The sequence below is a fragment of the Gavia stellata genome, chromosome 9, assembly GCF_030936135.1.
Source record: "Gavia stellata isolate bGavSte3 chromosome 9, bGavSte3.hap2, whole genome shotgun sequence".
Classification (NCBI taxonomy): domain Eukaryota; kingdom Metazoa; phylum Chordata; class Aves; order Gaviiformes; family Gaviidae; genus Gavia; species Gavia stellata.
The window spans coordinates 38,074,975-38,087,890 of record NC_082602.1 but is presented as its reverse complement, the minus strand read 5'-3'; the positions used below and the strand labels follow the sequence as shown (position 1 = coordinate 38,087,890).

Sequence of the window (12,916 nt, the reverse complement as noted above, 5' to 3'; positions counted from 1 at the left end):
ATCTGTGGGAGGAAAAGTATGCTCATAGGATGTCTTAAAATTTAGATCTCATGAAACTTTCAGAATGCAAATCCTACAAAATAATAGAAGGGCCTGAGTAATTTAATTCATATAGTTGAGACTGCTCTAGTGAGCCAAGAAAAAAAAAAATCAGGGCTAGAGCCAAACTTTTCTCATTTCTCTGAGATATGCTTCATAAATTTCTGTTCTGTGCAGGGAGCTTCATGCCTGATAATCAGAATAAAGAGCTGTCTAGACCCTCCTAGGCAGATGAGATGGTATCTCACACACCTCCACTGGGCTGAACCCAATCGTGTGCAGGGTTTGGAGCATCCCTGCCAAGGGCTGACACTCCCACACCCCTGTCACTCGGGCTTGGGCTGTGCTGAAGGTGGGCTGAGAGCCCTTTCTCTACAGGAACACCTGTATAAAAAGCAACTTTCCTCTCCCCAATATACTCTATCTTTTTACCTAGGTCTTTTTTTTGGTGGCTTAGGGAAAGTGTAATATTTTTAAAACCATGCTGGAAAATACTGAACTTGTCTTCCTCTCACGTTGGCTTAACCGTAATGACCGTGTCGATGTTTTTAAGCTAATTCTAACAGTGACTAAATTAGGCTCATTCTGCCCAAAACATAGCTCTTGATCCTCAGAGAGTGTTAGGTGACCGGAGAGGGCAGGGCAGGTTGCTGGGATGGCAGTACTGAGCACTGGGCTGTGTGGGCAGGTCTGATCCTACAGCCCTCCTCTCACGCCCGCACATAGTTCAGCCCTGAGCCGCGGTTTAGCTGCTAAAACGCCGCCCCATCGCCTTCCCTCTGCACCTCCCAGCACAAAGGCAGTGGGGGAAAGGAGGAAGACAGGTAACGCTGGCCTTGCTCCATCTTACTGGGGGACCGACGCATCTCTAGAGCACCTGCAAAGACTCAGGTCTCATCCTCGCGGGGTCCAAGTGCACCAGAGGGCTCAGTGTGATGGTAGGTCGAGAGCGTGGCAAATCCCGCCAGCGTTTCGACTGTCCCACGGCACCTGGAAGCCATCCCTATCTTCTCTTTGAGATTTATTCTCAATACCATTTCCAGCTCTTGTACTGTGATACTGGTTTTTTGGACTCTGCTCTGACAGGCACGATGCCATTAGTACGTTTAGTGAGAGGAAAAACACTTGATAAATGTTTCATGCAAATAGCTTTTTGACATCGTAGTATGAATTGAAGTCATCTGACTGTGTAGGAGTAGAGCATTATTTCAGTGAGAGTTTATATTCTCTTCCAGACTTTTTTTCCCCCACTAATGAGAATGTACATCCTTGATGTTACGGGGTTCTCAGCACTTCGTGACCTCCTTGCGTCTTCATATAGAAATGCTGAGGCTGCTAAGGAAATATTCAGTCTTTTGCTGTACACAGTTCAGACTTGTTAAAATGGAATACAACCGCACGTTTCCATGTTTAGTGGAGCAAGATGGTGCATTAAGAAACGTTTGGGGGATAATAAAATACCGAGGATTAAACCTGGTAAATCTCCTGTGTACAATAAACCTGGAGCTTTCAGGAACCCCAAACCGGGTTGTTGCATCCATGCTGTGACTCCAACTCGCAAGGCGTGAGGACCAGCTGACCCCGCCGTAGAAATGGGAAGGACATAAGGGAAAATCTGGGATCACTGCCTGCCCTTAGGGAGCCCATGTCATGCAACCTCAGGGTTTGTTCACCCCAGGGAGGGCAGGGCTCCCCGCTCCTACCACCAGTGATTTGAATCTGATCCAGCGCAACTGTATCTGGGAAGAGGGATGGGGAGAAGAGGGATTGGGGAGTGGAATGATCAAGGTTAATTTCTTACCTTAATTATGGAAAAAATAGTCCTGATAAAATCTTACCTCTTCGAAATCCCTGCAGCTTGCTTACCCTCTTAATGACGACATTGAAAAGACAGCCACCTACTCCATCCCCCCCGCTATCACCTTCAATTGAAAAAAAAATCCAAACTCTCGTGTGATTGTTAATGCAATACTTTAAATAGCTTGTGCCAATACCTCTCCAAATTTTTTAAGACTTGCATCCCGGTTCCTTCTCTTTGCATCCTAGTACCTCTACCTTTATGTGCTGTCTTTGTCTTCTGCTGCTACAGAAATGCACCATCTAATCAAGAGTGGAAATCACCTTGACGCTTCTCTCCCAGAACCCCAGCTCTCTTAGAGAAACTTGTGTAGGTTTCGACACTGACAGTATGAGCCTGCAATGTTCTAATGTTTAATTCTTTTCCTTTTGAAATATGCTGCCAGGTCCCTTAAATAACAAGGTTCATGTTGTCAGATGCTGTTTCCGACTAACATGGAGTGCTTCTCCCTGTTCCTAGGTGAGAATGTGGACAGCAAATTGGAGTCCTCGAGACAGCAGATGCCAAAGGACCAGTCAAAAGATTATGAGATAACAGTTCCCTTCCTTTTGAATGGAGAGCAGTGGAGACCGGTAAATGGCATTTATTCAAAGGTTAGTCTTCGTTTTGCCTATTATTTTATTGTAAGAAGTATAACAACTGGAAGGCTTCAAGGGAAGGTGAATGCACTTTTTTCATCATATCTGTTATAAGCGTATTTTTTATGTTTTCGTAGAGAGTCTGCTGTCAAATTGTTACTTACCTAATTTATGAAAATGGATAAGGTCTTTGGTTGAAATGAATGCTTTTTATTGTAAAGTGGCATTCTTATTTCTGATGGCAGAAATGGAAGCTTAATGTGAAATAGTTTTTTTAAAGAGGTTAATGTACAATGCTCGAGATTATATCATACACCAGCAAAACAGCTCCAAAACTGAGTACAACAAACATGGTTGTTTGATTAAATGCAGTCTGACAGCAAGGAAAGGTGCAAATAATGTCAGTTCATTGACCGTGGACTGAGGCATTACCTGGAGCCCATCGTGGGAGATGGCCCCAAATGCCGTCCCACGTACTGCGGAGGGAGTCGGGGGCAAGTCTCCCTTCACGCTCCGCTTTCCCTTTGCCTAACGAGGGGATAATCTATCACTGGTTCTGACTATGCAGGGATTGTTTCCCCCTCTTGACAGGCCTTGATAAGCTTTCCTCCTTTTCTTCCCTCAGACATTGCCTGATAATATGGGTAGCTGTTTCTAGGAGAAAAGGGCTGTTTTCTGTCTTCTTCGTCTCCTGCTTGAAGTATGAAGAGAGGTTATTGTTGTTTATTACCACCAAAGATGATGTGGGAATCTCTTACCCAACCTTTTTAACTCAGGTCCAGTTTTGTCCCAGCTTACTTTTTATATTGTTCTTTTCACTGTCAGAATGAGGAGAAAAAAGTTAAATTTTTAAATAGTTAAAAAAAAAAAAAGGGAAGGAAAAAACCAAGGAAAAACATCCCACACAAACAATGCAAATGGCCCAGACAGCCCATGACAAACAGCTTTCTGTACTGCATTGGGGAAGTGTTTCATGGAGAAATCCTACTTGACTACTGCCACTGTTTGCAGGACACAGTTTTGAGTCATGCTGCTGATTGACAGAAGTAGGTGTGAAAAGAGATTTCAAAACAAGGGGTCTGCCTTTCAAAAAACCTTCTCTGGATTAAAATTTTGCTTCCTTTTTCTTTTTCCCTTCCTAAATGGAAAAGAAGGGCCAGTCCTAGTTTTGAATATCTGCAGTGATGAAAGGGATATCATTGTGGGTGTATAATGGCTTATCTTAGAGAGATAACACAGATGGCTTGGTCCTAGATGTATGTGCAACTCTATTTTTAGATCATTTAATTAGAAACAGGCGTTCTCCATATAAAGTTCTTTTAGCTACTCACTGTAGCTTTCTGAAAGAGTTACAACAGAGTATCTTTATGTGAGTAATGATAATGTGATTTATATCATTAATTTGTTTCCCAGAATTGCTTTCAGTTTAAGATGAACATTAGAAAAGATTTGTGGTTTGGTAGAAAGATCCACGTGCTGTATCAGCACTTTTTTCTTTTAATAATTCTTTTCCATGGAAACTGTTATAAATTAAATACACAAAAGTGCAGATCAGGCTGTGGGAAGAACAACAGCATTAAACTGGTAGAGGAGAAGAGTAATGAATAGCTTGTCACATAAATATTGATCAAAAGTGCCAAAGTTAAATACTGTTGTACTTGATGATTAAATAGGACCTATTGTTCTTCAACTCATTTCAAAGTGTTCCTCTGTTTTATTTTAATGTTATCTGAAGTAAAAAAAAGTATGAAGTGGTGTGTACTTGTAACCAGGGGAATGGTATTGCAATAGAATATATAGTAAAATAAATAATGTAGTGGTTATAAAAATGCCAAAGTATTAAAGTTATTTGTGTATAGATAATTGCCTCGCAATGATAGCCCCATTTTCCAATCCTTTGATCGTAAATACTCCTGCTTAACAATTAGTCCCTGAGAAACCATGCTAGTCATTTAGTGCAGCGTACTCTTCCTTTCCCATCTTGAAGATAAAACTGTCCTTTTATTTACCCCGGGAGTCACTGCAATATCTGTTGGAATATCTCATTCAGAATCTGTCAGGAATTATTATTAAGCTAACAACTTTCTCGTTGAGGGCCATCTATGCAGTACGCTGTGCAGAGCAGCAGCGAAAAAGCTGAAACTAGTCACACTGACTAATCGCACCAACACACAGACCTGCTCCCCAGCAGGAATAAAATTGCATTTACTGAGAAGAAAAAAATAAAAAAGTGACTCATCTATAACCTGGTTTTATTTTAATGCAGTTAGGGTGTACTCTTTCAAGGACATGTAATGATTTAGGTACTTCCTAAGAATGACAGTTCAAAGTAATGGTAGGAAAAATGCAATTTTAAAATCAGACATGTAATCAAATTATATTTAAAGAATTTGGGTTTCCCTAAGTATAAATGTAGCGTTTTGTTTCTGGAGAGAACCTATCATTTACTGGGCAGATCGATTTTCTCCCTGCTGTCCCCACCCCAAGTCAAAGCTTTAAGAGACCAAGGCCAGGATCTCATTGTGGTAGTATCATTTCAGAAATGCTATTGCTTCTTGTCTAGAAAGATGCGTATGCTCATGCAAACACTTTATAGAGTGAGGTACATTTAAAATATAAAATGTATACTTAAGAGAAGTTACTATGGAAATGCATGTATGTTTTTGCAACTGCACGCTGTTGTTCATCTAGTTAGTGGCTGTTGACATTTCTCCTGGCATCTTCTGATGAATTCAGAAAATGTATATCATTTTCAGTTGGGTTATTTTAATGGTGCCCAGTTACATTCTTTTATTAACTGGATGTAATATTCCGTTGCTAACCCTGAACACGCTGCTAAAATTAGTGGCTACTATTTTGAGCACCCAGTTGTTGCTAGTCAGGACTACTGATGAGTAACCGTATTTGTGGGCGTGTGGCAGCAAACTTGGGACTCTGAAGTGTTGTGCAACGTTGCTCTGTGCTTTCAAACAATAGCTGTCCATATTCGGTGCAGATGTGATTTCCGTCTTCGCTGAAATTTTGTGTGCATTATAGAATGTGTTGATAGCTCATTATACATTGTAGCTCCGGTTCTCTTTCCACTTCTCTCTTTCATTTGTTCATCACTTTGCATTCTGTGTTGATTTTTTTCCCCGGTGCTTGGTTTAAACCCACGAGGGTTGGGTTCTTTTTTTCTTAAATTTTTCTAAGGTTTGGGCAAAATTGTTTAATTTTTCTATTATTCGAGTGCAGGAAAAAAGCTCCTTTCCCCGCATGTTTCCAGCTGAATATTTTTCTTCAAACTTGGCTTGAGACTTGCAAATCAAGCCAAGTTTGATGAAAGTTGGGTAAGTGATGTTTTAGTACACAGAACACTTTAGGGAAGATTTTTAGAGGACCATCTGTTTGGCTTCAGCTTTCATCCTCACACCCTGTTAGGGACACACGCTGGTTAATGTGTGCCAGATCCCTGCATCACAGGAGCTGTAGGTCAGGTAATATCGGTTGCGTTAGACCGGAGCCTGAAACACGTGCCTTCTCTTGGAGAGAAAAGCGCTAGGCAGGAAGCGTTTCACATGGGCATTAAGGGTTTCTTGGCTCCATTTCTATGCTTAAAAGGTTGTAACTGTGGGGAAACGCTGCCTGCCAGAGACCATCCAGGGCAGACGTGAAATGGCTGCAGTGCTGGGGGGGATCCCAGCATGGCACTGCCCTGAGCTGACATTCATTCTCCCGGAGTGCCACACTCATTAATGAAGTTGGCTTTGTATCCAGGGTTTAGTCCAGATCTCAAAATGCATTAAACTTCTGGGAAATTGAAAGCATTTTTGTGCATATATGATCTGATCAATTATGCAAGTAAACGTAGAGTCCTCAGATTATGGCATCTGTCACTCAGGTTGGGGTTTTTTCTCTAGTCTTGGCTGTGCAGGATCTATAATGCCATTGCCGGCACCTGCAAGGACTCAGACATCATCATGAGGCTGATCAAGTGCTTTGAAAGATTTAACCCTCTGAGGTTTCTAAAAGCATACGAGTAACATAGGTGCAACTCTCCTTACTGGGTGATGCTTTGCATCTTTTGATGTTTATGCACGTACTTTTGTAATTCTGCTCTCTGTATCCATCTGAGTGCAATATTAAACTGCTCCATACATAGGCGTATGCTCCAGTCAGGCTACGATTGCCATTCATAAAGACAAATTTGAATGTAGCTGAACCTGGGCAGGCATTGAAGGAGCTGTAGCCAGGCAGCATGGAGCTGAGTGTGATTTCTGAAGAGCCACGTGAGGAGCTGGAAAGCCCTGACATGCTTTAGGTTGCTTTGAGTTTGCAAGTTGCCAGTCCAGGTTGCTTTCAAATGATGCAGGAAATTTGGTTTTTAACATTAAATTTGGGTAATGTATAGAGGACAATGAGCAAATTTTGCTGTATAACCTCCTAAAAATAATTAACTATGAGAAAGTAGATGCATACGATGTACCTGTCAATGGATTAGACCCTTAATCCACTTGAATCACAGTGAATCTCACCTGACTTTTTTAAAGTACTGCCACTGGCCTCAATATATAAAAAGTATATTGGAAAAGCAGCCTCTCCCCCACCTTGCAGAGAGTTAGACCTCTCACGTGGCGGCAGATGCTGGATGGCTTTCCACACACCAGGAGATTCAGATCTGTTGCTGTTGGGGTTAGAGACAAGCGAAGGAAAAGAAAGATGCCCATAGCGGGCAGAGAGGATGGGAAGAGGGTTCCCTGATGAAGAATAGCTATGACTCCAACACCGACGACTTTTAAATCCAAATAAATCAGAAATCCGTTTCCCCTTGGGGGAAGGGAGGATGGATTCAGAGAACATTAGAACTGCTTTACCAAGTTTAAGCTTTCAAGGCCAGATTCTGAGCTAGTGTGAATCAGTTTTCTTCCTTCGGCTGGGCTGGTATAAATCAGGTTTGCAAATCAAAATCTTAAGAAAGTGTGTTCAAAAAAGGAGAAAAGAAAGATGAGAAGACAGAGTTGCTTTTCTTGTAGCAACACTCTTTTTTTTCTTCTGGGTGTTATGTTATACTTTGAATATAAACTCTAGCAATGAAATGCAAAGATAAAGATGAAGGCCAGCTATAAATATATACTTAGACCATATTTCTTCTGGTTTTTAAGTGTATGCTTGTCACAGCTCAAAAGATTCTGCATGTAAAGTGACAGAAGATTACCATTTTTTACTGCTTAGCATGCATTGCATCTCATTGAGCTTGCAAAGAAGTAGCTTTTGCATTTCTGCCTGCCTCACTCGTGAAGTATTGTGTTATGGATTGCGTTCATAAACAAACGTCAGAATCTTGATTATCTGTATGTCATTCTGGACACTGATTACTTCAATCTCAATGTGAAATTCTCCACTATCTGTAAAAGTATCATGTGCTCTGACAGTTGTTAGTTACCTTTATGATTCTCCAGATTTATCAAATGTATTGGATGTTACACTGGTTCTTTTCACCTTTTTTCATTTTCTTCATGCCTTCACTGTAAAGGTTGTAATTCAACACCTACTGAAATAGGGATTTTTGCCACTGAAACAAAAAAATCGTTGGAAGGAACAAGAAATAACTTTGAATTTGTTAAAAAGTCATAGCAATAATGCTGGAGGTTCAAGGACATATTCAAAGCTGCCAAGCAGGGATCAGCCCTGCCCATTTGATTCCATCTTTATGCTCTTGCATTACTGCATTTCTCTTGCACGCTGGCAGAACAGGCGCAGTCTATCATCCTGAGCTATAGGGCGCACGTCAGCTTCCGCATTATTATGAAGTTATTGGTGCACCCATTAGAAAGACCCCAATTTAACAAGATCGCTGTGCCAGTTCGCATTTCCCCTCTTTGCTGCACCTCTTGGTGTTCTTGCGTGACTCTAATATAGAGTTTGATGCATGGAGTACAGCTGAGAGGCCTGCTATGTCAGATAATTAATTTAGTGCTCAGGGTTTTCAAGAGCAAACCCATTCAAGTTTATTTCATAACTGGCATAGCCTTCGTGCAAGTGATAATTGTTTATATTCCCTTCAACAGAGCCTCATGCTGTTCTCTTTCATTTGAAATAATTACCAAAGTTTAGACTTCCAGACAATTGTATTAAGGGGAATTATACAGTGCTGCTTAAACAAGTCTTTGAAGACTGAGAGGACAGCTTTCATAGCTCTTTTACGTAGTTGTTTTACATATCTTAAGAGAGAGAGGCATAAACAGAATTTATAGTCCTCTCCATATTTTTACGACTCACGAGTATTGAATATAAGAGGCAGAGCTGTGCATGCTGCTAAGGCTGTGTCATCAGCTGGGAATGTAGCTTGGCACAGCCAGCCTCAGCGGTGTGAGAAACGGCACTAATCCTCGATAAAATTCTCTGGGAGATCTGCTCCTTGAGCCTTTAATTAGTAACCTGGTAGTCATTAATTTAATAGCCTAGTAAACAATCTGTTACTTCTTTTGCTTTTTATGATACCTATACCCCTGCCTTGTAGGGCCACTATGAGGGCTAATTAGTTCAAATATGCTCCATTATTTAATAACTCTTCTGCATTTGTTTAATTCAGAAGTAGCATAATTCTTGCATGGAAGCTATTACGAAAGGGAGTGTGTCACCTCCTCTGGTACTCGGTTGAATTTCTGTGACTATGCTGGTAGGGCTGGATTGCTTCCCTGGGTGAGCAAAAGCAACTTAAAGCCTTCCCTCTCACCTTATCTTGTGCAAGAGGAGGTCCTCACGGAGGAAAACACGTTCCCTTCTTCTCAGCCAGCCCCGTACCCGTGTTTAACCTGTTGATCAATCTGATCATTTCATTTATGACATTTTTTAGAAATGTCGGTAGGTGCATCCTGGTTCGAGGGACTTGCTGGATCTCACACAGCAGCTACAGGCTTGAGAAATTCCTGGAGCTGGGACCACCAATAAAAACTTTGCGTTGGTGATTGAGTAGGGGAAATTCTTTTCTCTGCCTGCACTGAATCAGTGCCCTAGTTTCAACTAGATATACTAGCATTCATTTCCTGCCTGAAACGCTTGGGCATACTGGGAAGTGTTAAGCAATTGGGATTCATCCCAGAAAACGGTCCATTTCATTTTTAGCTTAAGTGATACAGTGTGTTAAGTTTGTAAAGTTTTGTGCGATAGCTTATGCACAATATAAATAGCAGCTATTATTGAGAGAGATTGCTATTTCAATAAACGGCAGAAGTAGAGTTTTTATTAACCATCCACCAGACACACGCACTCCCCCCCTAGCATCTTGGAGCCCTCAATAGGGTGAAAGTCCCTTTCATGAGGTTGTATCACGCTGAGCAGTTGGGAGGAATTTTGTCATACTTGGCCAGTAAAGATCGCCAGTGATATAATAGTCTTGGGCGAGCTCTGTCTCCCCATACCACCCTCTGCCAGCGATTGTATACTCTGCAGAAGTGCTTTGTTGCATTTGCTGCCTGCGACCCACCAGCTATGAGGTAGTGTCTCAGATTTGAGCTTGAGGAATCCATTCATATGTTCCTCTGTAAGGTGATGGGGCTGAAGTGATGTTCTTTAACATGAGTTTTCAGACTGGTATTTAAAAAAAAACCCAAACAAACAGATCATACTTTCCGTAATAAAATGGAAAAAAATATTTTAATCTTAATGATGCAGTTAATGCTAGCAACCCTTTAACGTGGTATTAAAATCTAAAACTAAGTTCTTGCAATTAAGCAGCATTATGCTGGGTTTGTAAAGTGCTTGTACTGAGGCATTTTCATATTGAATTAATTTAGCTTATACTTGGCTATTTCATGTCTCTTGCAACAGATCTTGCGAGCGTAAGGTATGAATTTCAGTGTTGGATTAAAATAATACTTTGCTTTCCAGCTATGAACATGTGATCATTTTTTTACAGGCAAAAGGAGAATCTCCCTTGTTCTTAATTCTTATTGTGATTGCCTTGAGTCAAACCGAACACAATGCAATTCCTGCAGCAGGCTCTCTCCCACCATATTCTCTTGGTATATGGAGTGTTCAGCTCCTGCAAGGAGTCGTTTGAGAGCTTGCAGGTGACAGCAGAAGAACTTGGGGCCTTTCCAGGGACTAATGTCCTCTGAGCGGGGGAAGACCATGGAAACTAAGAGCTGCTGACATATGCTGTGATGAAGACCCTTATCTCAGGAAGCCATAGCAAATTGGATTCTACTCAGTGTATATTTTAGGGATGAAGAGGTAAATTTAGCTGGTCGATCCACTGAGTCCTATTGTTAACAAGCCTGATGCCTTTGTTGTTGAAATGTAATTCTATTTCAATGAGATTTACTCAAGCCCCAGTTGATTTACCTCTTCTATAAGAATATTTCTCATTTCTCAGGATTTTAATGAGAAATCATAGAGGGTTGTATGCAGTTTAAAGCTTGATAAGAAAAAAATAATTAGAATTGATAATAAGCCTTTTTTAAATGCAGTAGCAATGTCTTGACAATAAAAGGATTTCAAAGTGTCACTATTTTTCTAGAAAGAAAATGACTGCCAAAAAATCTGCCAAATGTTTTTGAAAGGCTTGTGTAGATGAGGTAAAAATGATCTGTATCATTTTGATATCGTAGCAGAAAGTTTGCGTTCAGTTTCTATCTTGAGGAAATTGTGTGTCCCTTTGGTGTGCTGCCTTTCCTCAGGGACACACTTTTAAAGTATAATTGAACTTTCGAAGCTTAATTTAACAAAACGATTGCAATTTACAGCATTGTAGATACGGCGGAGTGATGAAGCTTAGTGAGACTGGAGGCGAAATGCATTTGGTGATAATTTGTGCGATGCATTTCCATTTGCATGATGCGCGTGTGTGGTGGGAGCACTGCCAGAGCCTGCAGGCGTTTTTCTGGACTTGATCTCATCCCTGTCCTGCAAGGATCTGCTTGGGATATATTTCTGGTCAGTGTAACAATAAATCTGCTAGTGATACTGGCTGCACTGAAGTATGTGTTTGCTCACCCCGATAGAGCAGTTAGACACACACGGGCGCTTTGACAGGGCCACTGAGTCCAAGGAGGGGTCTTGTGGCCTCTCCTTGCTCCTCAGCAAAGCAGAATGCCTTCAGCTCCATTTAGATCTCCAGCTCTGACTTCTCATCCTCTGCCCCAAGCCCCAGGCTGCTAATATGTTGTTTCCTCGGAAGTTTGAATCACTTGCAGGGTATGAAGTGCTCTTAGGTCCTGCCTTCATTCCTTTGCCCTTGCTGTGTCTCCCACCTTAGAATCAACTTTATTTTGCTTCTGCTGCATGAACTTTATGGAAATTTCTTTCCTGAGAGAGTGGTGAAGCACTGGGACAGGCTGCCCAGGGAGGTGGTGGAGTCACCATCCCTGGAGGTGTTCAAGGAACGTGTGGACGTGGCATTGTGGGACATGGTTTAGTGGGCATGGTGGGGTTGGTTGATGGTTGGACTTGATGATCTTACAGGTCTTTTCCAACCTTAGTGATTCTATGAATCTGTGATTCAACTTGTTCTCCCTTCCTCTTCTGGCCATCTCCCTCCATCAGGAGCTACTGGGCAGTTTCTTGGCAGGGTTCGTCTCCTTGTTTGCTCCTTCTCTCTCCACTGACTGCATCCTTTGAGGAGCACTTCAGCAGTCCTGCACAAAAATGGTCTTTTTGGGGGGAACCTGCCAAACCCTTCCCAGCCAGTCGTCACTGTCTGGAGTGATTTGCCTCCTTCTGAGGTGGCAGCATTTTACGTTGTGTGTTTAAAGTGAAGCCTATAGATAATTTTAATATGCAGGAGAATTGTATTTGTTATCTGAGGCCATTTAAACGTTTTTAGTCAAAGCTGCTGCCTAGCTAGAGGGGGATCAGGTCTTCATTGAGACGCCTAATTTTTGCACACTGGTGGATGCTATTTTCCGGCACACTTCATTTGTGTGAGTGTTGGAGATGGCAGGCTCCTTCGGGCAGCAATCTTGGATGAAATCCTACACTGGTGTCTCTCAGATGACATTATTTACTTTAGTTTCACCCATTCCATCATCTTTCCCTAGATGTTTTCACATTAAGTACATCTTGTACTGAAAAAGAAATGCTGCTGAAGGAGGTCTGCTTCAACTCCTGGCAAGTGACGATGAGACAAAAGCTCTTCGATGTGTTAATCTAAACAGCCGTAGTATCCCTGCCCCAAAAAGGACCGTTTCCTTGGCAGATGCTGAATCTGCCTTTTTCAAAGGAGGGGAGTTTCTGGAAGTGAATCTGTTGTGGGAAAAGCCAGTAAGAGGAACTGTGTAATTTTGTCCTCAAAGCAACTTCTAGCATGTTACGGTTTTAACGTTGCACACTCCCTTCTGCCGACGCTGACACGGTCAGGGTGCGTTTTCAGCAGCAGAAGAAAAAGTGGGATCCCTAACTTGAGTATCTCCAAGAGAAACTGCCTTTCTCTTGGTTTCAACAGACAGAAACATTGTTTAAA

At 41.7% G+C, this 12,916-nt stretch overlaps 1 protein-coding gene across 1 annotated transcript in view; it reads left to right on the top strand.

The window, feature by feature from the left end:
* ADAM12 (ADAM metallopeptidase domain 12) overlaps positions 1-12,916 on the top strand; it is a 187,642-nt gene that overhangs the window by 15,207 nt on the left and 159,519 nt on the right. Inside the window, exon 2 of the mRNA XM_059820998.1 lies at positions 2,357-2,490. Within this exon, the coding sequence (XP_059676981.1) occupies positions 2,357-2,490 (134 nt within the window). The remainder of the gene's footprint in view (positions 1-2,356; positions 2,491-12,916) is intronic.